This window comes from Nicotiana tabacum, chromosome 8 (genome assembly GCF_000715075.1).
Source record: "Nicotiana tabacum cultivar K326 chromosome 8, ASM71507v2, whole genome shotgun sequence".
Classification (NCBI taxonomy): domain Eukaryota; kingdom Viridiplantae; phylum Streptophyta; class Magnoliopsida; order Solanales; family Solanaceae; genus Nicotiana; species Nicotiana tabacum.
The window spans coordinates 80,940,726-80,968,262 of NC_134087.1; the positions used below are offsets into that span (position 1 = coordinate 80,940,726).

The window sequence follows — 27,537 nt, forward strand, 5'->3', positions numbered from 1 at the left end:
GGATGACTCCTGAGAATGGTTTTGAAGGATTCAAGATTTACATGTAGTAATTGGAGATCTTCAGGATGTATATTTGGCTAGGAACGGGGGTCTATATTGGAGGATGTCCAGACTTGTGGCATTTCTATATCATTATGGATTCTACACATCAGTATCAGGAAGGTAAAGGTAATGACTTTAGATTCGCAGGAAGTCTCTTCAGGGTAAGTATTTGAATGTGGTACTTTTGGGAATATTTAAGAGAGTATTCAGCGGCTTTTGAGCCTTACACGGTGTAGTTTCATGCTTGAGTCTCATGTGGTGAGTCTAGGTTGAGGATTGCGGTATTATGGCAAGGGAAGTATCAATTTGAAGGTAATTTAGAATAAACTTGGATAAATAGGACATCTTTGTAGTAGGTCGGATCGGCATGATAAGGGATATATATGAATAGTTCTTTGGGTGCTTATGAGGTAATGAGTTTCTACAGGTGTTTCGTGGCAATGCTCTTAGGTTTTAGTGACTTGCATAGCGTAGATGAGTTAGAAGGATTCAGTCCTGACGTTTGGTTTTGTGCAAATGGAATTCAGAGAGTTTTTAATGGTTTCTACCACGGTTAGAGATGTATATTTTCTGTTGCGTGAGGAGCATGTGATAAATAGTGATTTTCTTTTAGATGGGATCAAATGGAAAGTTCTCGGCTAGTTGAGTACGTAGTTGCTTGTGGCTCGGAATGGATTATGAAGTTCTCGTATTTGTCATAGGATGGTATGGAATAGGGTGAGATTTGCATGTGTAAGGTCACAGTTTAGTTCTGAAAGGAAGGTCATAAATTCTTAGGTAGCACAAGAAGTTGCAGACGACTAGGTAAATAATATCACTAATTGGTGTGACTTGATGAGGGTATACATTTCAGAAAGGGCAATGTGTTTGAGTTAAGGATACTTCATTAGTATTGTGGCACTCTCTTGTTTGATCGACTGTTGATATCCGAGGTTTCTTGGTGGCACAGAAGAATTATAGGAGTATCCCTCGTGGAATAATTGGGTATTAGAGTTGAGTTATATATTCGGACGGTAGAGTTGGGATCGGAAATGGTGATTTATGTGCTATATGGATTTGGAGACTGGAGTTCACATAAACAGGTTATGTCGTGGTTGTGGATCACGTGTATCACCCTTGTGTGGTGACTATCGGGGGTTTAGAGGCCCGAGTGGATCTTTTGTTTCTTACCATGGTGGATTTGATGTGATATTGGGTATGGATTGATTGTCTCCGTATCGTGCTATTCTAGACTGTTATGCTAAGACGTCGACGTTGGCTATGTCGAGGATGCCACAAATTGAGTGGCGAGGTTCGACGGATTATATTCTCAATAATGTGATTTCATTTTGAAGACCCAGCGGATGGTTGGGAAGGGTTGTCTTTCTTATTGGCTTTCGTGAGGGATGTCAGTGCAAAGACTCCTACCATTGATTCAGTTCCGACGGTAAGGGATTTTTCGGATGTGTTTCCTGCAGACCTGTCGGGCATGCCGCCGGACAGGGTTATTGATTTCAGTATTGATTTGGTACCGAACACTCAGCTCATTTCTATTCCACCGTATCGTATGACACCGACGGAGTTAAAGGAGCAACTTCAGGAACTTATTGATAAGAGGTTCATGAGTAGGCCAGTATGGATGTGTGTTCTGCATCGAGTCGACTTGGTTGACTCCGAATTGCTATTGTTGAGGGATATGCCGTTCGATTGTCATTGAGCTTATTCGCATTCTGGAGTGATCTGTGAGTTAACCTTCTGTGTTGCGAGGAGTTGTGATTGTTGGTTATATGCACATATGGTGCGGTTCTACTGGGGTCTTATAGCGAAATTTGAGCGGGAAGAGTATTGGGTATTGCTTAGTAGATGGCATATTGGTTATATTCTTTCGGGTTTTCGTGTGGTGTTACGTCATTTGCCTCTCCATGGTTATGGTGATTCACTGTTGGTACTAGACATCAAGTTGCACGTGGTTGTTGATTTGAGCATAGTGACTTGAGGTGTTTCATGTGGACCATTGTTTGGATAAGGTCGCGCATTGTAGTGAAGTTATGTGGAGGTATGATCCTTTGGGTTAGATTCGTGTGTTCTGATTCTACGATGTGTAATGGGTTCTCAACATTGTGTTGTGGTGGTACTGGTGAGCTTGCGGTACAGCTCTCTCATTTGAGTCATTTTTCCATGTTTTGAGTACATTTGGATTGTTGCTTATTAGTGTGCAGGCCGCACGGATTGTGGATTTAGATTGTATCGATGTCTCATGTCACTAGAGTAGTCATGTTGGATGAGATGAGGTCATTGGGATCTAGAATGAATACTATCAGATTCAATTTCAGCATGTTGGAAGGATAATATCAGGATCCGGCTTAGAATTTACTATGGTCCTTGCCGGAGGAGAGGGAGCTCCACGAGTAGTTGATCTGAGGGATGGTTATGACTTTCTACGTGTTTCATTCATCATTGATAGTATACGAAAGTGTTGGAATAAAGCTTTAGTTTGATAAGAGATTTATTACCGGAATTGGGTTGTTTGAGCAGTTGCTGTGATTAGAAGTTATCGCTATGAGTGTTTGAGGTATGTGGTATATCATGTGATTTTCATCTTGAATGCGGTTATGGATTGATGCAGCGTGTTCAGACTTATTCAGTGTGTAGATGTGAGATTCTGATCTTATAGATAATTTCGGAAGTGGAAAATTGGTTCTAAGGTTAAGGGCAAGGGTGAATTGTGAAATTTCAGTTATGTTGTGTTATCGGACCTATATGGGATAGGGTGAAGTGGGATCACCCCTAGGTATGTGCATGGTAAGGTTACACAGCGATTTGATGGATTCCGGAACAACTCCGGGCACGTTCGAGGACGAACGCATGTTTAAGTAGGGGAGGATGTAACGACCCGACCGATCGGTTTGAGCATTTGCACTTCGCTCGCCAGTTATCGGGCATGAATAGCCCCGTATGATTTATTATAACTTATGTAAATCGCCGGTTTTGGTTTTCAGGATAACCAGAATAGATTTGGAAGAACAATTCTCAGCTTGAAGCTTTAAATTTGAAAGGTTTGACCAAGTTTTGACTTTTTAGTATTCGATCTCAGATTTGGATTTTTTAATGATTTGGTTAGCTCCGTTAGGTGATTTTGGACTTGGGCGCGTGTCCAAAATGTGATTTGGAGGTCCGTGGTAGATTTAGGTTTGAATTGGCGAAATTGGAAATTTAGAGTTTCCGGTTGGTAGTGGAAATCTTGATATCGGGGTCGGAATTGAATTCCGAAAGTTGGAGTACGTTCGTAGTGTCATTTTTGAAGTATGTGCAAAATTTCAAGTCATTCGAACGAGGTTTGATAGGTTTCAGCGTTATTTGTGGAATTTGGAAATTTAGATGTTCATAAGCTTGAATCCAAGGTTGATTTGGTGTTTTGATGTTGTTTTGAGTGATTCGACTAAGTTTGAATGATGTTATGGGATGTGTTAGCATGTTTGATTGAGGTCCCGAGGGCCTCGGGTGTATTTCAGATGCTCAATGGGTCATTTTTAGACTTAAGGAGTTTGCTAGTGTTCTGCAGCTGGTGTATTCTTCATCGCGATCGCGATTGCGTAGGGCAAATGGAAGGCCAACTGGGTTAATTCTTCGCGATCGCAGAGAATGGGATGCTATCGTGTAGGTTAGTCAGGTTGTGCAACGCGAACGCGTGAGTCAGGCCGTGTTCGCATAGGAGAAATAAGGCGACAAAGGAAAGCTGGCATTACCCTTCGCATTTGCGTGGGGTCAATTGCAGTCGTGTAAGTCAGAGGAACCACTGCATCGCGTTTGCATGCGGAGTAACGCGGTTGCGTAGAGTAAAATGTTGAGGCAATAAAGATGTTCGCGATCACGATTAAGGAAATGTCTGGGCAGAATGTTTAAGTTCAAAAAATGAGGGTTTTGGTCCATAATCTCAAAATTCATTAGAGAGCTCGGGAGAAGGCAATTTTGGAGGGGAATTTTAGAGGAGTGATTGGGGTAAGTGTTCTTCACTCAAATTTGGTTAAATCCCATGATTATGTCTTGATTCTTATCATTTAATTTGGGGATTTGGGGTGAAAATGGGAGAAAATTTGGAGAGTTTATTTTGGGGATTTGGATGGCCATATGATGTCGGTTTTTGGTGAATTTGATATAGGTAGACTCGTGAGAAAATGGATTTTCCAGTTTTGTGATTTTTATCGGATTCCGAGAGTTTGAGCCAATTTTGGAATTTTTGAGTTAATTTGATTATTTTCGCTTGGGCTTTGTTCCTTTAGCGTATATTGATGATAATATACTGATTTTGGTTAGATTCGGGGCATTTGGAGGCCAAATCGAGAGGCAAGGGCGTCACGGGCTAGAGTTTGGCTTGAGGTAAGTAACGCTTCCAAACTTGGTTCTGAGTGTACAAAACCCCGAACTATGTGTTCTATGATTACTATTGAGGTGGCGCAAATACCAAGTGATGGGTGTGTGGGCGTGCACCATGAGAATTGCGGCCTGGATCATTCCATGGCACCGCTTAGTAACTCTTTCTTGTTGATATTCGTGTTTCTATCATGTGATTAAGTAAATGTGCTGTAAAAACATGCGTGATATCCTGTTAGGGCTTCACGTCGATACTGTTGAGACCGGAGTGGTCGTTTCTTGCTATCATCTTATTACATTCATTGATATTCTGTACTCAGTCTTGCTCATGCATATCATATCATGTCTTAGTCTCAGTTATTATTATTTGACACATCATATCATTGTTTCGGGCTAGTTTAATGATATTGTGAGCCCGTGTGTGAAACTGGAGAGTGATGAGTGAGTGAGGCCGAGAGCCTGATTTTGAGTGACAGTTATGGGATCGGGCTGCATGCTGCAGCGGTTATGTTGATGGTTATGATAACGCTTGGGCTGTAGGAGCCCCTCCGGAGTCTGTAACACACCCTCAGTGAGCGCAGTTGATTGTATTTAGGGATGGATCTTCCCTTGGTATAGAGATGGATCTTCTCCATGAGGCTTGTTCACCTGTTCCTCGGTACTGGAGACCGATGGTCCGTGATGTGTATATATTCGGGGATGGATCTTTCTTGGGCCTTGTGATCCATATACATACCAAGTAGTTGTGAGGTTGTTATCATTGTTATTATCTGGAGATGGATCTTCTCCGCAGGCTGGATTGGCCTTCCTCAGTACTGAGTGACTGTTGTCAGAGATGTATACATTCTGGGATGGATCTTCCCTAAGTCGTATGATCCATATACAGTACTGAGTGGACGAACATTTGAGATTGTGGGCACATGAGGCACTCAGCATGGTGTATTTCATACAACATGTGCATTGACATGTAGATATAGTAGAGTTACACTTCTGTACCCTGTTCATACTTGCTCTGTTTTACTGTTCTAGATGTTTATTTAACTGAAAGCATGCCTACGTTTCTGTACGTTATTTCTGTTATCTTTGATGAGGTTGAGTTCGTCACTACCTATCAGTCCATAGGTTGGACTTGTTATTTACTGAGTTGGTGTACTCACGTTACCCCCATGCACCTTGTGTGCAAATTCATGCACTTTTGGATCTAGCGGCGGTTGTTGATCGAGGCTTCTAACTTAGGAGATTATTTAGGTATCTGCACGGCGTTCGCAGGCCTTGACTCTATACCTTACTTTCCAGTTGTATTTTAGTTTCTCCCTTAGCCGTTATAATAGACTATATATTTTCCTTAGACGCTCAGGCACTCAGTGATACCCCGATTTTGGCTGGTTGTATCTATTCTTGGAATTTCTTATGTTTCAAACAGTTCTTTAATTGTTAAAAGCTTCTGTAAATGTTTTCAAACTTATTATTATCGGGTTGATTGTTGAGTTGAGGCTAGCCTAGTTTCACGATAGGCGCCATCACGACAGGTTGGGTTTTGGGTCGTGACAATAACTCTGCTTAAGGGAACAATGCTTATTATAGAGAATGTAATATTTTATTCCAAGTCCAAGAGGAACTTGTTAAGTTTTAAAGATATCCGCCAAAATGGATATCATATTGAGTCATTAGATGAGAATAATCTTGAATATCTCATTATTACCAAGAATGTCTCTGGCCAGAAGATGGTTATTGAGAAGTTCCCATCTTTATCTTGTGGCCTGTATTGGACAAGAATTAGTGCAGTTGAGGCACATTCTACCGTAAACCAAAAGGTTACTGATTCCAATACTTTTGTACTCTGGCATGATCGATTGATACATCCTGGATCAATTATGATGAGACGAATTATAGAAAACTCAAATGGGCATCCATTAAAGAATTTAAAGATTCTTTTAAATAATGTATTTTCTTGCACTTTTTGTTATCAAGGCAAGTTAATTATTAGACCATCACAAACAAAGGTTGTGATTGAGTCCCCTGCGTTTTTGGAACGTATACAAGGGGATATTTGTGGACCTATCACCCACCTAGTGGGTCGTTTAGATATTTTATGGTCTTAATGGATGCATTTTCTAGATGGTCTCATGTGTGCCTATTGTCATCTCGCAACCTCGCGTTTGCAAAATTAATGGCACAAATAATTTGATTACGGGCGCAATTCCCCGATAATCCAATTAAGTCTATTAGACTTGATAATGCTGCTGAGTTTTCATCCCAAGCATTTAATAATTATTGATTATCAATTGGGATAAAAGTGGAACATCCTGTAGTTTATGTTCACACTCCAAAATGGCCTTGCAGAGTCTTTAATTAAATGTTTGCAACTGATAGCAAAACCATTACTCATGAAAACGAGGTTGCCCACTTCTGTTTGAGGTCACGCCATTTTGCATACAACAATGCTAGTTCGTCTCAAACCGATAAATTATCATAAATATTCCCCGTTGCAATTAGTTTTGGGTCATGAACCTAATATATCTCATTTAAGAATTTTTGGATGCGCAGTATATGTGCCTCTAGCACCACCATATCGCACCAAAATGGGCCCCCAAAAAAGGTTAGGAATATATGTTGGGTTTGAATCACCCTTCATTATTCTCTACCTCGAAACATTAACAAGGGATTTGTTCACTGCACGATTTGCAGATTGTCGATTCGATGAGACACTTTTTCCAAAATTAGGGGGAGAAATTGGTACAAACGGGAAATTTTGTGGAAAAATCCATCATTGTCTCATCTTGATCCACGTACCTCTATTTGTGAAAAAGATGTACAAAAGATTATTCATTTGTAGAGAATAGCAAATCAAATACCAAACGCATTTACGGATCTGAAAAGAATAACAAAATTACATATCCCTGCAGAGAATGTTCCAATCTGTATTGATGTCCATGTTGGATAATCTTCTAGTGTCATAGCTAATAAGTCAAAAGCACGCCTAAAATGTGGTAAATTATTAGGTTCTAAGGATCGAAATCCTAGAAAAAGGAAAACAAATGATCAAAATGACACTACGAAAGAGTCTCACGAAGAAATCTACGAATTAACCAATCCTGAGATTCATGAGGAAATCACTGAGCCTGAGACTCAAGAGAACAAGAAACTATCAATAAATCCAATCGATATTAAGACAAATTTGAATCGAGTGGTGGATTATGTCTTTGCATATAATGTTGCATCTAGAATTATGCAAGAAAATGAGGATCTTGAACCTCAATCTTTTGGAGAATGTCGACAAAGACGTGATTGGCCAAAATGGCAAGAAGCAATCCAATCAGAGTTGAATTCACTTGCGAAACATGAAGTTTTTGGACCTGTAGTCCAAACACCTAATGGTGTTAAGCTTGTTAGCTATAAATGGATCTTTGTATGCAAGAGGAAAGAGAAAAATGAGGTATAAAGATATAAGGCACGCCTTGTTGCACAAAATTTTTTACAAAGGCCTGGTGTCGATTACGAAGAGATATTCACCCGTTATGGATGCTATAATGTTCTGTTATCTCATTAGTTTTGATGTCCATGAAAAGCTTGACATGCATTTAATAGATGTGGTTACCGCCTACCTTTATGGCTCACTTGATAATGAGATATACATGAAAATTTTCGAGGGATTTAAAATTCCTAACGCACATAATTCAAAGTCCCGAAAAATATTTTTAATCAAATTGCAAAGATCTTTATATGGTCTAAAGCAATCAGGACGTATGTGATATAATCGTCTTAGTGAGTATTTATTAAAGGAAGGTTATATAAATGATATCATTTGTCCATATGTTTTTATATAGAAAACAACATCGGAATTTGTTGTACTTACCGTATATGTTGATAACATAAACCTTATTAGAACTCCTATAGAACTCCAAAAGGCAATTGATTATTTAAAGAAGGAATTCGAGATGAAAGATCTCGGAAAGACAAAATTATATCTCGGTTTGCAAATTGAACATATAACAAACAAAATTTTTGTTCATCAATCTGCCTACATAGAAAATGTATTGAACGGTTTTATATGGATGGAGCACATCTATTAAGTACTCCGATGGTTGTTCGATCACTTGATGTAAATAAGGATCCATTCCGGCCTCAAGAAGAGAATGAAGAGCTACTTGGTCCTGAAGTACCATATCTTAGTGCAATTGGTGCACTAATGTATCTTGCTAATACTACAAGGCCTGACATAACTTTTTCAGTTAATGTCTTAGCAAGATATAGCTCTGCTCCTACAAGGAGACATTGGAATGGAATCAAACACATATTGCGGTATCTAAAAGGGACTACCGATATGGGCTTATTTTATGGCAATAATTGCAGTCCTGATCTTGTTAGTTATGCCTATGCTGGGTATTTATCTGACCCACACAAAGCTCGATCTCAAACAGGTTATGTGTTTACCTGTGGAGGCACTGCCATATCTTGGCGATCGACTAAGCAATCAATTGTGGCTACTTCATCTAATCATGCTGAGATAATTGTCATTCATGAAACAAGTCGAGAGTGTGTGTGTTTGAGGTCTATAATACATCTTATTCGAGACAAATGTGGTTTGAAATGTGACAAACTACCCACGATTTTGTATGAAGACAATGCAACATGCATAGCCCAATTATAGGGAGGATTCATAAAAGGAGATATGACAAAGCACATTTCACCAAAGTTATTTTTCACACATGATCTTCAAAAGAATGGTGATATTAATGTGCAACAGATTCATTCATGTGATAATATAACTGATTTGTTCACCAAGTCTCTACCGACGTCAACCTTCAAGAAGCTAGTGTACAAGATTGGAATGCGAAAGCTCAAGGATGTAAATTGATGCTCTCATCACGGGGAGTTAATGCGCGTTGCACTCTTTTTCCCTTACAAGGTTTTGTCCCACTAGGTTTTCCTTGCAAGATTTTTAACGAGGCAACCAAAAGGCATATTATTAGATATGTGTACTCTTTTTCCTTTTTTAGATTTTTTCCCATTGGGTTTTATTTTAGTTAAGGTTTTAACGAGACACATTATCTGTTGAATAGACATTCAAGGGGGAGTGTTATAAATAGAATTTTATTTATGGTGAATGTCTATATTTAGAGAGATTCTAGGGTTTATTACTTGATAGCTAAGTCACTCTCTCCCTGTAAATAGAGGGTTCTGTTCCATTGTAATTCATCCCAAAATTTCAATAAGAATTCCCCCTCTCTCTCTTTCTCTGCAATATTGTTCTTCTTCTTTTATTGTTTCATTACAAAATTAATAAAGTAAAATAATAACACAAAAAATACAAATATAAATTAAAAGTTTAGAATTAAGAAAATTAAAGAAACTCATAGAAAACAAAATATGTAGCATGTTTGTTAAGTATAAACAATACATACAAATCACGCAGAACGTCTTAACTTTCAAACAAATAAAAATAATTACAATTTCTTAAAAAATATTATTAAACTCTGCATTTTACCTTCCTAAAAGTAAAATTCAATAAATCTTATCAATACTATAATTAAACATTACTCCTTCATGAATAAATATAAAGTAGTTTAAAATATCAAATTAATAAAAGCCTACAATTACAAGAGACATATGAACTAAGACATGACCAATAACACGTGAAAATATAAATTCGCAATACGACACATTATTTGAGTTACGCTCAATCTTCGTATTTCTATTGATGAATAGAACTTTTATCATTAATTTGTTAAAGAATTTTAAGGGTCAACGATGCTAATTAGGAAATTTGACATGTGATTTGCGTTAAAACAATTAGACGAGCTCCAAGCATTGGGCATTAGGCGTGTTTAGGACGCATAGTCGGGCGCTTGGGGCATAAACTTCATAGAACTAAGCCTCGCACATGAGCCTCAAGGCATTTTGCAAGTGCCTCATCCAAGGGCGAGCCCCAGAACGAGTTTCAAAAATGCCTTTTAAAATGCTGATTCAAAATATATTACTACTTGTTAATGTTTATTAGTATGGTTTAACTTACGACAATAAATTAGTTATTTTTATAATTTACTAATATTAGTTATAAAATTGACTTTTATTTAATGTATAATGATCTAATTGTGTATGTATTGTTACACTATTAGTATATAAATTTAAGTCATATTAATTTATCCAAAAGAGTACTTAAAACTATCAAGAAAAAATCCTCCTTGGTGACTAAATAGACAATCAATTATAATTCGAATCTATATCACAAGGTCTAATCTTTTGTTACTCTCGTGTTGATTATCTGAACAAATGTATCTTTTTGCATTTTCTTGTATAGAAATTTTAAGTTTTATGGCCAAATATAAACATTTTAGATGCGTTCAATAATACAAGTTGATTAGTAAAAGATGTATGATGTAAAGAAAAAAGTTTGTAAGAATATATAATTTTAAACTCTTTTAAGTTTCAAAAGGCATTATATTAACTTAAAAACGAAAAACGATAAAAATACCTTTTTATTATTGAAAATTATTTAAAATTACACCATTATACTAATTGATTAATAATACTTCTACCGTATTATGAACAAATATACCCCGTGCTAATAGAGGGGCCACATGGCAGCCATTTAAGCCAATTGGTCCATCCGATATTATTCTTATGGTACGGTTATTTTTTGTCAATTACTAAAATAAGACAAATGACTTCACAAAAAATCGATATTATTTGAACGATTATCAAATTTTGTAAACTCCATAAAAATGTTTTCATCGGGTTAAACTAAATATTTTGCATTATTTTTGGCATAATAATGAGTTGCGTAAATGTATTTACTATTCTCTATTACTTATATAAACTGTTTTAATAAAAATCTTCTTTAAATAGTTCTGCTATAGGCATTGATAGTGCATATGTTTTTGCTTTTAAATTGTTTTTAGTTTTGCTTCAAAACACAAATATTATGGGCCACAATAGTATGTATGTAATATACACATATTTAATAAATAGCTAAATACTTTTTGTATCATCTTTGCTATAGAATTTTTAGAAAAATTAATGTTGGTTGTTAATGTATATACAGATTGATATATTTGAATTAATTAAAATTGTTTTCGGGAACAAAAGAGAATGTTAATCTGTTTTCCTAAGAAGAAGCAATTCCCAGATTCCATGTACAGTCCCAATGCACAAAACACAAAAGCCCCGAGCCCCTGATTTTGAAAAAGACTAACAAAAGCTGACAAGAAATTAACCCCCCAGTGGTAAAATCGTAGTTCTCTACTAATTCCAAGCCTCTTTCTGTCAACTACTATACTCTCTCCCCATTGTATGTTTTAATCATAGCCAATTTTTTGCTGCACACTTCCCACCATTTTCTTCTAAGCAGAAGTTAGCAGAGTCAGCACTGAGAAAAAAAAACACTGAAACACAACAGCACTGCTTCAACTACTACTCAAACCATAACCTTCACAGAAAGCGTTTCTTTTTTCCCAGAAACACACACACACATACAGATTGGTGACATAACATTAGTACATACACGAGAGATTCTTTTTCCCACTCAAGATTCAAGAACTGTCCGAAAAGTTCTGATCTTTTACTTCTATATACACTCGGTATTTATTTTGGTTCAATTCTTTTTGGGGGGTTTTCTGAAAATGGAGAAAATTGTTGTTGTTGTTAACTGTGAGCATAAAGCTTGTGGTATTGTGTAGTTCCCTGTAGAGGGCCTTCTCTATATTGTTACTCCTTTCCTCTCTTTCACTTTTCTCTCCACTTTAGAATGGGTTACAGGAATATGATAGTAGTGAATTTGGATCCACAAAGGAAGAGAAGTGGTGGACTGAGAACTAAACAGGCAGGACGTGGTTCTTGCAGGGGAAGTTAGACTCTTTACTGCAAAGAAAAAAATGTCTTTTCTCTCTTGAGAAATCCATAATAGTAATATGTAATATATTATTTTGGTGCCTTCTGGGGTTATACACACACACACACACACACACACTGACACAGAACAAAACAGAAGTTGGTATGGGGTATTGGCTGAAAGAGGTGTTGAAAACTCTTTGTGGAGTAAACCAGTGGTCTTATGCTGTTTTCTGGAAGATCGGTTGCCAAAACACCAAGTGAGTTACTGCTTAATGTTTTATTTAATATCTTCCATGTGGGTGTAGCTATATTTTTCAAGCAAGATTAAAGTGAGAGTATAAAGATGTAACCTTTGGCAGTTTGGTTTCTGGTTTTAGTACAAAGTTAAGTGCTTTCTTGTTTTTAACAAAATGGAGAAAAATGTGATTACAAATTTCTAATTTGGATATTCTTTTATTTTGCTTCTTATGCATTGTTTTGATTTTTGCTTACTCTTGTTCTGCTTTCTTTTCTGGCTTTTGATGCTGATGATTTTTTTTTTTTCCTTGGCTGATAAAATGGAGGGCAAATGAAAGTAACTACTGAAAAAGTTAAAAGTCTGACTGTCCTTTTATTGCTGCAAAATTGTAAACTGAGTTTCACTAATTTTATTGTGTTCAGTTCCTTTCTTCACAGTCTGCCTTGTTTGACCGAAGACAGCTTTCTTGAATCTGGGGTAATTGAGTTGAAGTTGTGTATTCTGTTGTTGATTACAGTATGATTTGACGTGTAATTGATTTATGGGATATTGTTGTACTGTTTTTGATTGGTAGTTTGGAATGTTGTTGCTGGTCCACTGTGTTTTGTCTTCAAGAATCTTAATGAAAGTTGGAAAAAAGTAGATTTGTTGTACTCTTACAAAGCCCTTTCAACTGTTATGATCTGCTGTGCACAAACATACTTATTACTGTTTTTGTCATTTTTGTTTGATTCTGTATGTTCTTATTATCAAACTTCTTGTCTCTTGTTCTTTAGTTTCTTGCACTTTTTCCAGCAATCTAGCAAAATAGGAATGCAGAGAGTTGTCACTTTCTTTGAATGACTTGCCTGATGTTTTTTCTATTCTTGATTAAAATTTTCCAAATGCTGCAAATGAAAAGATATATCTCTTTGGTTTGCCAGGCTTTTAATTTGGGAAGAATCTTATTGTGAAACTTCAACATTCTCTGGTTTACATGGAACTTGTGAAGTTGAGAATCCAAAACTAGCTTTCCAAGACTGGAGTGCTTGCTGGGATTCGGGTGAGGTTCAAAATTCTCAGCTTCTGAATCAAGCAGGTGAGAGCTTGTGTTTGCTCGTAAAAAGAATGATGATGGACAAACAGTTCAATCTAGTAGGAGAAGGGTATGACCTTTACTAAATGCAGCTTATTGATGTTTTCTGTCATAAAATGAGAGCTGGGAAGAGTTACTTCATATGTTATATCCTTAATTTTGCATCTCAGACTAATTGGCCGGGCTGCGGCCATTGGAAACCATCAATGGATTCTTTCAAAAGGTCGAAGTAAAGATGCTCATCCACCAGAGGTATGTATTTTGATAATTCTTCACATGCTGATGGTCAATTGTTTTCCTTTTAAGATGCCATTCCACCGTAATCTGTAGATATGCATTTCTACTTTCTTTATTGCATTGAAAATATGAACAGTTTGTCACGCCCCAACCTTGGAGAACGGGACACGGCACTCAACACCTTGACATGGTTGAGCAAGCCAACATTCCCTTAACTTCCCATCCATAACCCATGCATGATTTAATATGTAGATCCATTCTTTAAAACATTTGCCTTCCATTAGTTTGAAAACATTACATAAATAAAGTAGTGATTGTACATGCCATGAGACCTTAATATAAAGTGACAAAACATAATCTAAACCCACATATATCTATGGAGCCTCTATGACAATCATGGAAAGAAAAGGAATGAAATGCCGGTGACAAGGTTCCAGCTATACCTAAAAAGGAAATACCATAGTCTGAAACATCAAAAGATAGACCCGAACATGAAGGAGGCTCACCATTGACTGCTAGGAATGAGGGAAGTGCCTAGTGAAGATCCGCGTCATCCAATGAAGCACAACCTGCATTCATTAAAGATGCAGCGGCCCTTGTAAAATTCTGCTTGTGTGGTCAAAGTTAGTTTTGTTATTCAATTGAATTTAGGAGCTGAGAATCCTGCTAAGGTTAGGACAAACATAGATTTAGATGATGCTAAATATTTTCAATTTGGTGATGCTAAGATGTAATGATATTGGTTTCTTGTAGTATACTACTGGATTGATCCAATGATGCTTAATATTGCTTCCATATCTGGTGGTTTTGTTAGGTTCTGAAGGAGCTTTCTCAGCAATTTTCATCTGGCATCCAGGTATAATAATCTTGATTTTGTTGATATATCTTTATTTTGTGTAACTTGATTAAATTCTTTATATATCATCGTTATGCAGACAATTTCAGTTATTCCTGTTCTTCCTCACGGCGTTGTTCAATTTGGTTCATACTTGCATGTAAGTATTTCTCTTTCTTGCCTTTTTAAAATCTTCAATCAAAATAAATCTCAACTTTTCACCCACGGGTTCTAATATTACAAGAAGTGAAAAATGGTGATTTTTGTTGCCTCAGATACTGGAGAATATGGGATTTGTGGAGGATGTGAGAACGCTAATAAGTCAATTAGGGTGTGTTCCTGGTGTTTTATTATCTGATGAAAATGCAATGAAAGAACCTGCCCCAAGTACAGCCAGACCAGTTTATCCTGGGAGTTCTGTCTCAATGGTATCTTGTGGGAGAGCCAAAGTAATGACCTCTTCTTCAATAATAGCTAGCTGCAACTATAGTGCTAACTCAATTCAGGCAGAGAGGTTCATCGGTCAAACTTCTTCTTTGGCTGGACAAATTCAGGAATGTATGCAGTCTAGTGATTCAACATTTCAAGCCTCTAATATCACTGGACGTTTTGCCAAATACCATGATGACCACTTTCACAAGAAAATTTCCCCAGAAGTGACATCATACATGTCTACAAACAGCCAGCTAACAAATAATGTGATCAAAGCTGAGGTAATTCCACCAAACCCTGACGTATGGACGAAGCAACAGGCTTCTTTGCACATTCCAAAGCCACGATTTTGTCAGGAATCTTCTGTTGGCTCATTAACTCTAGATAGTGGCAGCATAAGATTGACTGAACAACAGATCTCTGGTGAAAATAATCTTGCGAAAAACAATTCAACTCTGCCAAATGGCTTTAGAGCATCTCAGCCAAGAATCGGTGATGTTCTTACATCCAACTTTCATGAAAATATTGTTCTTCCATCCACTGGAGTAACTGAATTGTACAAAGAAGTGAACAAGTATCAGAAATCAATGCCGAGCCCCAATGTTTTCTTAGATGCCATCAGACCACCACACAAAATTATCTCTTGCACAGAGTTTACTGGAAATGGGCTTCAGATTGGTTCTTCTGAATTGAAGGCATCTTCTTCATATGATGTTGTTAATGATGTAATCAACAATCGTTCTTTGGATGGCCGAGGCACACAATTTTTGTTGGACGGGAGCAAAAGAATGGTAGAAAATGATTTGTTTCAAGCACTCGGCATTATGTCAACACGGGATGAGCAACCAAGTTCAAGTGAGTACATTCAAGATGTATATGGTGAAAAACATGAACATGGAGTGCAGAATCCCTTATTTGACAATGCCAAATTTGAAGATGTGTGTGTCCAAAGTCAATCAGGGTATGACTTATTTGATGTTTTGGGTGCTGATTTTAAAAACAGACTACTAAATGGAAGCTGGAGTGATGAGCAAAGCAAAGGACCGGACTCAAACACAAAGGATTGTATTAATAATTGCTCTACTTCTAAAATAAGTCGGGATGCTTCTTCTACAGTCAACCAAGGAAACTCAGATAGTGGTATGTTTTCCATGACTGGTTTTGACCGTATCTTAGAGACTATGGTATCCAATCGTACTACTAAGCAGAGCCTGGAAGACAACCTTTCTTGTCGGACGACGTTGACTAATTTGAGCAGCTCCTCTTCCCCTAATGCTTCATGTTTCTATGGCCGAGTTGGATTCTCCAGTCAAATTCAGGGAGAGCTATATGGGCCTCCCAAGACACTTTCAAAATCAGGAGCAACGAGTTCTGATTCATTCAAATATGAGTGCTCCAAAGAAAACACAGGAACGCATTCTCAAAGTTGTTCAATTTATGGATCACAAACCAGTTCATGGGTGGAAAGTGGCCATGGCACAAAGCCGTTAAGCAGTGTTTCAACAGGCTATTCTAAAAAGCCAGATGAAATGAGTAAAACAAGTCGCAAAAGGCTTAAACCAGGAGAGAATCCTAGACCCAGGCCAAAAGATCGGCAAATGATCCAAGATCGCGTGAAGGAACTGCGAGAAATTGTGCCTAATGGGGCGAAGGTGATACCTCCTTTCAACCTTTGGACATCCTCTTTACTCTATTATTGTATTTTTACTTTACTATTGTCCGATTTCGTTTTATGAAGATTTTGCTCTTAGTAATGCCTTCGCTTGACGATCATGTGATTTCAGTGTAGCATTGATGCACTGTTGGAACGCACGATTAAACACATGCTTTTCTTGCAAAGTGTCACAAAACATGCAGACAAACTAAAACAGACTGGAGAGTCAAAGGTTTGAACCATTTACCCTCATTCTCATGATACTGACAAAACTGGGGTTTCTTATTGTGATATACTCTATAGTGATTTGGTAGTAAAATTTACGGCTGGAGAGCATGAAGAAAGAAGGTTTCCAAGCTCAAGAAAGCTATGAAAGAATATATTAAAATAATTACTCTCAATATAAGTTTCAAGTTTTCCTTTCCATTCACTCGGATTTCTTCCGTTTCATCGATTTTGTCCGGATCCCACCTTTTTCAACTACAAGGGTTTACTAGTTTATGCTAAAGATTAAAAGGTGTTAATAAATCAAACAGAAAGGGGGTTGAATTTCATGTGAGAATTGGTTGTCACCTCTGTCCTTGTGTTGTGAACCGGCAGATTATCAGTAAAGAGGGAGGATTGCTTTTAAAGGATAATCTTGAAGGCGGAGCAACGTGGGCATATGAAGTCAGCTCACAATCTATGGTCTGCCCTATTGTAGTTGAGGATCTGAATCAACCTCGTCAAATGCTTGTGGAGGTTGGTATCTGTACATCTCCAAATAAATGATCCTTTGGTCCACTTCTTACCGATTCTAGTATATCTGACACGATCTCATTATTATTCAAAAAATATAATCATCTAAATTATCTGTTCTCTGCAGATGCTTTGTGAGGAACGGGGCTTGTTTTTGGAAATAGCTGACATTATAAGAGGATTGGGCTTGACTATCTTGAAGGGGGTTATGGAAACGAGGAACGACAAAATATGGGCACGATTTGCTGTAGAGGTAACTAATCAAGAATTGGACGAAATCTGCTTTTTGTACTCCCACAATTTTACTTGTTTGTTTGTATTTTTTATACAGGCATACAGAAATGTAACAAGGATGGACATATTCATCTCACTCGTTCGCCTCTTGGAATCTACAGCAAAAGGTGAAACCGAACCTGCCAATGCTAATGATAACAACACAGCAGTGGTGAATTTATTCCACCAAGCAGCGTCAATACCTGCAACTGGTAGTTTGCTGTGATCAACATTTTACTACTGTTTCACTTGTTAATGTTAAGAGCAAGCGGCAAATCATGCTTGCCATGACTAACATTTGCACCAAGATGATCCTTCTGGTTCTAATCGATATATATTCCCCAGAGGTGTATCTGAATCCCCTAATGAAGAGTTGCATGCTTTTCTAATCCATCAATGGTTGTAAACTTGTAATATGTAGCAATCAGATGCTGTAGAATACTTCTTGTAGAGAAAGAAGAAAATGATAGAATGATATGGATCATGTCATAAAAGGGGTAGTTTCTTGGTTTGTTGTATAGGAAAGTTTAAGATGATAGAAGGGATGAGGGGATTTTATTAGCTAATGTGTGTACCTTTAATGCAATTTTTTGGTTTTTCTTGGGCTTTCACATTCTGCTACCAAAGTGACTGTAGTTAGCTATCCTTTCCCTTGAACTATTTTCACTCTGCTACAAAAACCAGGTAACCGCAAAGGGGTACAAAAAGAGAAAAGAAAGAGTAGACATCGTACAACCTTAGTCGTTTAAGGTTCCAAATCATATATTGCATCATCATCATCAAATGTTCCTCTTGTCACCGGGGCAAAGTTAAATTGTATGAGGCGAATTCAATTGAATTATTTTTGCCAGGAAGATATATGTTGTGTAACAAATTTTTTTATGTCAATATATAAAATGTTGAATTATTCTGGCATAACGAAAATTTTCTGGAGTATTGACAAAGGTTGCTCAAAATTTACTTCATGTCCAATCTCAGTTGTGAGACCCTAACATTTTCTTTTTTGAATCCTTTGTTAAAATTCCGACTTTGCCACTCCTCGTCACTCTAATGCAATAACATGGTGACGTACATTTTTTGTATTCTGCTCCGGCATTACTCTTTTCCTTTTCTTGTTCTTCTCGGGGCAGCATTATGATCAGTCTTCTTGAATCTTGCTAGGGTAGCAACAGAGGCAGAACCGGGAATTGAAGGTTATGGGTTCTGATCTTGTCACCAAACCTCAAGCCGAATTGAAGGTTATGGGTTTTGATCTTGTCACCAAAACTCAGCTCATTTTAATTCTGATCCATATTTTACCCATTATCTGGTAAAGCATTGAAAGCCCCAAACTAATTTGGATTTGGGTAGCATGAAACCCATTAAAGGGGAAAGCGCTTCCTATCAAGAATTTTCTGAGGCCTATTAAAGGGGAAAGCGCTCCCTATCAGAAATATTTTTCTATTCACAAAACTCGAAGCCGAGATTTCTAGTTAAGAGTGGAGGGATTCTATCCATCCCGCCACAACCCTTGGTGGTGAGAGGGAGGCACGTAAGATTTTAGGCTAGGTGATTGAATGCACATTTTCTTCATGGTGTCAAAACAACTATAACAAAAGGGATGTTGTACAACTATAAGTACGTCATGGAAAACAATACTCATGGTTTAAATTCTACAACATACTAGCAGCAATAATTAACGAACTAGAATGAGCATCTGGATAAACTATAAAGGGAGGGAAACATCTACGCTCTGGGACAGCCACCCTTTCAAGGTTCATCAGTTGAAGATAACATTCCTGGCAAACCAAAAAACCCACTAGTAAATTCCGGGTATGACCCGGTAAGGCACCTTTTCACAATACAATTTCCAGTATTTGCCATACCTGCAAAGAAGCACGGCTCTGTCAAACTTTCACCCTCACTAGATTTCATACACATTGACAAGAATAATGAGCAAATTAATAATAGATGTCCAAACATCTCAGGGTAGATCATAAGAAGCCTCCAGTTATTAATGTTAGGGGCAAAATGCCTGCACTTAATGTTTTCATCACTTTTAGTATGATCTAACTTCACACCTTGAGGGCGTGCTGCTTATACGTCTTATTGACACACCAACCCAATCTTACAACTAACATCCTTTATGAGGGGCTTGACAACAAAACCTCCTCGGATAAACGTGTCCCTGATACCCCTTCCGTTCTATGTTGCTCGGATCCTCCAAAAAATGCATAATTTTTGGAGGATCCAAGCAACATAGCTTCCGAGAAGAACTCTCTGGATCTCCCGATTGTAAGATTATTGCCTTAGAAGCGTTGGACTATAAGTATCGTCATTTCCGTGAACCCAAAAAAAAAAAGCTATCGTCATTTCCTTTACTAAAAAATGAAAATGGAGTTTCATGGAAAATTTAATAAGCCCTTTGCTATCTCTGGCTGATGGAGCTGTCTCTTTCGTTGCTTATCCTAATTCGAAGCATTCTGCACAGTTCTATACCTAAAGAGGTCAAGAAAAGCAAGTAGCAAATATGCAAAAGAGAGAGTGCTTAAATTCTCAAGTTTAAAAATAATCAAATATGTACTTTTTTTGCGCACCAGGTTCTTTATGTATTGAATCGCATAAATTCAAGCTTTTGTAAAGAGCGAGAATACTAAAGAACCCAAGCCAAGGTTGAGTTGCTTACTTTGACTTGCATCGGTCATCATCCCTTTTGGCTCGATCGAAAAGGAGGATCGTCAGATAGATTACATAGAAGTAAGGAATGAACTGCAAGGGGGAGGAAAAGTTATGAAGGAGAGAAGTGGTTGGTTAGATTCCCGACACCTTAAGTGGGCAGTGCAAAATTGGAAGCAAGGATGCAAAATATTTTTAAATTTTCTTCTTGATAGGTACAGAAATGAATTCTGTATATTTGTGTAAGTGAAACACTTACATGGTTGAAAAGAGCTGGTACACTCCAGAAAAATGAAGCTAGTATTTCTGGAACGTAATGGAAGTGCCGAGCTAAGCCCCACCTGCAAAATGTTTGGTGTGAATATTCAGCAATGCATCTCAAGAGACTTAAAGAAATCCAGTACTCTCGGTGTTTTCAGGAATAGTTAAAGAACACATGAGAAAAAAAATGGTAAAATTGTTCTTTGAACCACATGCTATTTGTAGCTCGTTTACCACTCCTTGAAAGTGCAATTGGATACAGCTTTATAACAAGAAATTTGGTGGTTCAATTGACTACAGCTTGTGAAAAAAAGAAAATTGGTAGCAGAGAGGAGAATAATATTTGGTCCTACAAAATTAACAAGTTAAAAGAAAGGTACTGACCATCCAGATGTCAGGAGAAGGCTGGTTTTAGTCTCACCAGTGGTAGTAGTGTATGAGGCAACAATCTACAGTAAAACAGAAACCAAATCAGAAATATTGCAAAGGGGTAAGAGAATTCTAAAATACTTTGACTGGACATGGAGTTTAAAATGTCAGGTTGACATATATATTATATTAGTGGTAGTGGCAGTAAATATTAGTAAAAATGATAGAAAAAGTGGTTTGATAAAGAAAATGAAACATTAAAGTTTAAATTTCGAATAGTTAAATCAATTTGAGTTCTTGAAAATTGTGAAAGTTTTATAGAATGATATCATGAATAGATGGTGTCAAACACTTTGGAATGTCACAAAAATAAAAATAAAAAAGTCATATTAGTTGGGGCACGGAGTAAATCGCAGATGCTGCCCTCCAACCTTTGATGGAGCCTTTCCCCAGACAAGGCATTTGCCATTTGTTCTGCGAAACTCTTGCCTTTGTCTGTCACAATCATAGTTTATGTATACGCAGAGAACACCAGCTACTAGAATATAAATTGCAAGCTGCAAAAAAAGAAAGAAAGACTCGGGGTCATCACAAGCACAGAGCTAACAAAGAAGGGATGGTGAAAGAAGCAAGTATACGTATACTTTTTGTTTATATTTTTTGTTAACCATACTGCTTGAAGAATAAAATATACTTATATTTTAGCTTATTCAGATGTCTATAATGCTAGTAGAATATAATGCATACTCTCTTGAAAATTCACATTATACTATGCGTAGTTTCTTTCTGTAGGTTGGTAGAATGCAAGAAATGTTCCGCTGCAAATATCCCTCCACCACAAGGTGGAACCCTCAGTGACGGAAAAAGGAATATTCTATAGTGAATAAATCAATGTTACACATACCAGATTGAAAAGCTAAATAAATAATTCCAAATGAAACGACAAACTGCAAGCATCAAAATATGGTGGAATAACCCCACTCTTGGCAAGAGCTGAACCTCTGAGGCTGTGACCTTTTGCCAAAAGCTACAGGTCTCTGTTTTCCAATTAGAGTTGCATCAATAGTGGGTTACTCATCATATCTTATATCAGTTCTTTTCTGAATCAGAATTTTGAGAAGCCATTCTAGTTACTTTTGTCAGATAACATGAGAAATACTTTAGCACAGCAAGCAACATTATTCACTTCCTCCATCTTAAAATTGTTTATGCCACCCACTTCAGAGTTCTGACAACATCTCTAGCAAATTTTGAAGAGTCATCTATTTTGCATGGTTTATTATGTTAATTACGACTATGTATGACATATACCTCATGCTCTTTTTAGGTTGAACAAGTAGCTACTCTCCTTTGTGTTTCAAGTCTATTATGTTAACCAAAGTTTACTCACATGGATTGGTGCATATGCATACACCTCAATTACAAACACACATGTATTCTCGAGCTCCGTCTTATTTGCTACATTTAAATGGGTCTAAGGTAGAATCATTTTTTTATCCATTCTTTGAATGCAAAAGGAGAAAGCAAAGAAAAACAAATATTTTTGTCCCTGACATGACAAGGAAGATGCACTTTTGTTTCATATCAAAGAACTCACTCTATGTTTTATTCAATTACATACGACATTTGCACATATATATCTTAAGAACTAAGTTAATTATTTTGTTCAGCATGTTCATTGCCTACACATAAATTTTGAAATAATTTCAACTATTGTGGTCAGCATGTTAGCATAAAATATTCCCCCCATCGTCGTAAGCTATCCACCATCTTTAAGATCTATACCAGTATCCAGTGGATGAAAAAGAGAAACAGATAGTTCACCGGAAACTGTTCTTGTAAATGATAATCTTGGTATAGAAAGATACTAAGTCAAAACTTTAGGTACAACTGAATCAGAGGTAACATCCAGTGAACAATGAATTAGCTTCTAAATAACATATGGCAGATTTTTCAGGGAGTCAAAAGTACCTGAAGTCCAAGATTTACAGGTTGTTTGACAAGGTACATGCCAGGAGAAGTATATATACATGGAAGCCATACTAAGCATCCCCAGCATATGTAAAAGCCAGCTGCCAAAACAAAATTAAGAGCAGAAAACATTATATCTTGCATAGAAATAAGAAGACAACGTGGCACAGGAGAGCAAAGGCAAGGCACTAAAAATGACAAACAAACGAACAAGACAAATAATATAAAGCATGTACAAACCTCGGTCATGTGCAATATCCATGGTGTTCCAGTACCCTGCTTCCCACCAGAAGAATTTCGTGACATACACCAATGTCAATATGGTGTTTACAAGCATGGAATCAGAGAGACTTCCATATTCTTCATACTGCCAAATTGAAAAGCATACGTTTAAGAATGCTGCGAACTTTCAAACTCCAAAATTGGAATTGGATATTAATCAAACAGGTCCTTATATTGACAATAACAGAATACTGTTTGGGGCCCCAGATGAAAGAACAAGTATAAAAGTTAAAATCGCTGGGGGACTCCAGAAGATAAACAAGAAACTACTTCAAATAATGCCCCTCCCTTTAATGGTGCTAGTACACCTTTCTCTTTAATGGTACTAGTACAAAAGGAAAAAAAAAAGGATTTATCTTGGAAGGCCTACTGCATTTCAAAGTCATTTAACAGAAAGCATGTAAATTAATTCTTTCTTGATACCCTGACAAAGGAGACCAAATTACTAGCCATCGACATTGACAAGAGGGCCTAGCAACAATAACCAAATTTGAAGCCCTGGGACTGAAAGGTATAGAGTCTTAATTCTCACGTTTGAGGACTTTGTTAGAGCATTTACCTGCTTTATACAGTAGGTAATAGGGAGAACTCCCCAAGAAATCATGCCAAATCTGCAGTTCGTGAAGACCTTGATGTCAAAGTGTTTGCCAATGCGAGGATATAGCTCCATCCCCTAAAAGAGTAAAAGAAGAAAATCCCTAGGTTAAGACATGAGATCACTTAAAACTTATAAGGATATTGCACAATGCAAGTACAGGATTAGAAACATGCTTTTCTAATATAACTATCTATCACCAATTTCATATTTCTTTGAGAAAACAAAAAGCGGACTAAAGTAGTCTTCATGCATGCTTTTGACACCAGGTTGTTTGACTTGTCAAAAAAGAAAACATGAAGAGTCTTCATGCATCTTATATTGCGAAAGATGCTTACCCAATAGAAGTCGATTATTATGTTCCCTGACGAACCGTGATCAGTGGAAGATGGCGCAACATGACCCTTGTATATGTCAACATCATGTATCAGAGAGGTATACATAAAGAAAGCATATTATTACTGAGGATTCTTTTGTATGCTTACTTTTATGTATAAGAAGAGACAGAAGATTAAGCTTCCAAAATTTAGTGTAGAGAGAATCTCCCCAAGATGATCGTACACAATTGTGGGATTGAATATCCCAAACCTGATAAAACAGGAGGGAAAAGTATAAATAAGGACCAGAAGCTGATTATTTTTCTAGATACAATGATTTGAGAAGCACTAGTGTCACAGATAATAGTCAAAATGACAGTCAATCATGAGTAATCATATAAGTATTAACTCTGAATACCACACAAGAATATAAACAGCTTTCTTACAAAATTATAATGATCAGCCTTCACAAAAAGGGAGGAGAGAGAGACAGGAGAAGCTTCACATTAATCAGACACCCAATTATAGTGAAGTTGCATATTCACAAATATAGTAATATACTCAAGAATTGATATTTTAACTAAATAAACTAAGAAATCAGGCCGATAGCCAAATTTATTCTGTGGGAAATCATAACACTTTCCCATGCAATGCTGCTACTTCCGAAGAGAACAAGTATCATTTACGAAAACAGCATTCTATAGAGTCAAAGTTTCAGAATTCTAAAGTTTTAAAAATGCCAACAGTATTTGAATGGAACTTCTTACCACCAAAGACTGAGATACGTAATTAGTGTCACTGCATATGCTGCCATGCCATTTGCCTGCAATAAGCACAGAAAAAACTTTGAAATTTGAAGTGTATTAACTGTAAAATAATTGCAGAAATGTCCTTCACCGTGTCAGGAAAACAAATTTTAGAGAAGTAAATAGCCACACAAGCATTTGCAATTCAAGATGCACAATTGACATACATAAATTCACAAAATAAGCAGATCACAGAGAAAATGTTCAGAAGAATTATCGTCAATTACCTTATAGACAGGCCTGTGTCCAGTTGGAGATATCGGTCCTTGGACCGTTTTACCCGGCAACAAAAGCTGAAGTGCAGCCTCGAATAGAGCATAGCAAATTATTATTTTTCCCGCAACTGCACTGGGTCTTGGCCAAATATCAATGAGTCCTTGCAGGCCATTCTCCCTTAGGTAATTAAATGTTTGCAATACAGACCCATCGGCATGAACATTTGTATACCACCTGCATGTAACTCATCGAGTTTCCAGAATTATGTCAATCACATAGATTTCATGTCCTCGTTAAGAGACTACAACATCATAAGACAAATCACCATGGTGAAACATTCAAAAACTTCACGTCATCTAGATCCATTTCTCAACCTTCCTTTTCACACCAATTTTACTCCTTTCACATGCCTAAATGCATAGCTTTTGTGTATACCTGGAATCTTTATCGCTTCCAAGTTTCATTATTGTTCTCTTCCTTCTATGTAGGCAAACTAACAATGGTCTCTGCAAAAGCATTGAACCATAGACAAAAAACTAGTGATTTTTTTAACCACCCGAGGGTGTGACCTAACTGGTCATGATGTGGGATGAAAACCATAGAAACAAGGGTTTCAAATCACGGTAGAGGCAAAAATGCTGGGTTATTTCTTCTGATTTGCCTAAGCCTTAGTGCACAGAGTTAGCCGGTACCTATGCTGGTGCAAAGTAGCACATATCGGGGAATAGTAAAGGTGCACAAGGTGGTTTGAACACAATATTATTAAAAGAAACTGCCTTTTAACCCTTTAAAAAAGATCTCTTACCCTACTGATAAGGTTTTTGCTTTTCCTTTATTTTTGTCCCCAAATCAAATCACAGAAAAGTAAAACACTAAACATTAAGTTATCTGATTCAGCTAAAAAGGGACATTGACAAATGAAATTAATTCAATTTTATGAAGTTAATTCAAAAGGTCCAATCTTGATTCGGAGTTCCATAGTACATAGACAATTCTAAGATCTGGTGCGATAAATAGATGTAATGGATGGGAGTAGGGAGTAAGAGGAACTTACATGAGAATAACAAAAGGGGGTGCTAAAGTGAGAAGAGCGATCATTGACAGGTAAGTGACTAAAGGCGGGTGCACCAACTGACTCTCCGCCATTCTTCTCCCTTCTCTCTGCTCTGCACAATTTCTGGGTTTGAAACTTCACTACACAGAAGTCTCCGCTTGACTATAAATCTACACACACTGGAGGGGAAAATTTTAATTTGTGTCTCGCGGTTTTGTGGACCGTGGATGCAGAAGTGTGTAAGAATGGGTCCACAAATTTATAAGAAAAAAAGGAGTATCGTACAACTGAACCTTTTGGCGTTTTGGTGGTGAGTGTGTGTCAGCTATTGACGTGGTTGTCCACTTCCCCTCTGATTCTTTTGAAAAATTATAAATAAAAATCAATTGATTCACCGATCCACGCGAGTAGGCGCTGCAATTAATTAAATTCTTAAAAGACACAGAATGAGACTTTATGGTGAGTTTGCACTTTCGTAACATTATATTTTTAAGGAAAATGTCATTTGTCAGCCTTTATTGAGGTTCAGGTAGTCCCATTTTTGCACATTATTTATTTTTAGAAGTTAGGAACTATGTGAACATTTAACAAAAGTATAAATCCTATTAAGAGCATGTTTGGCCAAGCTTCTAGAACACTAAAAGAACTTTTTTTCTTGTAAAAAAGTATTTTAAATTTTTTTAAAGCTGTTTGGCCAATAAAGATAAGTACTTTTGGCCAGCAGCAGAAGCAATTTTTTTTGCTTTTGGGAAGAAATAGAAAATTCTAGCTTCTTCCAAGAAGCAGAAGCAAAAGTGAAAAATTAATGTATTCAAGATAAAATTATCCTCACTATAAATTTATATTTTTCAAATTATCACTTACAAATATAAGTTTTTTCTTTTCATTTTTGTTTCTAGTTTTTGTCATTCTTTTAAAATTAAAGATATCATATACATGAATCATATTGTAACTTTTCAACTTCTTTACAAATGTAAGTTTTTTTGTCATTCTTTTTTACTTGACTTTATAGAGCAGTGGTTAGGTCTGCTATGTTGTATGAGACCGAGTGTTGGCCGGTTAAAAATTCACACATCCAGAAGATGAAAGTAGCAGAGATGAGGATGCTGAGGTGGATGTGCAGACATACAAGGATGTACAAGATTAGGAACGAAGATATTCGAGAGAAGGTGAGTGTGGCCCCCATGGAGGACAAGATGCGGGAAGCAAGACTCAGATGGTTCGGGCACATTCAGAGGAGGAGCACTGATGCACCAGTAAGGAGGTGTGTGCGACTGGCTGTGGTGGGCACGAGGAGAGGTAGA

At 37.1% G+C, this 27,537-nt stretch overlaps 2 protein-coding genes across 3 annotated transcripts; one reads left to right on the forward strand and one right to left on the reverse strand.

The window, feature by feature from the left end:
* The first annotated feature begins 11,696 nt into the window (after positions 1–11,696).
* LOC107769867 (transcription factor LHW-like) lies at positions 11,697–18,318 on the forward strand. 2 transcript variants are annotated; one of them, XM_016589121.2, is made up of 10 exons: positions 11,716–12,482; positions 13,387–13,608; positions 13,709–13,790; positions 14,590–14,631; positions 14,711–14,770; positions 14,886–16,694; positions 16,827–16,928; positions 17,297–17,437; positions 17,562–17,687; positions 17,766–18,318. In XM_016589121.2, the coding sequence occupies exons 1-10, from the start codon at positions 12,388–12,390 to the stop codon at positions 17,931–17,933; spliced, it is 2,847 nt and encodes a 948-aa protein (XP_016444607.1). In that variant the 5' UTR covers positions 11,716–12,387; the 3' UTR covers positions 17,934–18,318. The 2 variants fall into 2 exon arrangements, with proteins under 2 accessions (XP_016444606.1, XP_016444607.1); XM_016589120.2 differs by having other exon boundaries at positions 11,697–12,482; positions 17,562–18,318.
* Positions 18,319–19,270: 952 nt separating this feature from the next.
* Positions 19,271–26,626, reverse strand: LOC107769866 (7-dehydrocholesterol reductase). Its single transcript, XM_016589119.2, has 13 exons — positions 26,234–26,626; positions 25,191–25,413; positions 24,925–24,980; positions 24,326–24,428; positions 24,179–24,244; positions 23,805–23,918; positions 23,204–23,330; positions 22,964–23,064; positions 21,424–21,549; positions 21,008–21,072; positions 20,622–20,703; positions 20,373–20,455; positions 19,271–19,572 (listed from the first exon to the last, which is right to left on the reverse strand). The coding sequence occupies exons 1-13, from the start codon at positions 26,323–26,325 to the stop codon at positions 19,506–19,508; spliced, it is 1,305 nt and encodes a 434-aa protein (XP_016444605.1). The 5' UTR covers positions 26,326–26,626; the 3' UTR covers positions 19,271–19,505.
* Positions 26,627–27,537: the final 911 nt, after the last annotated feature.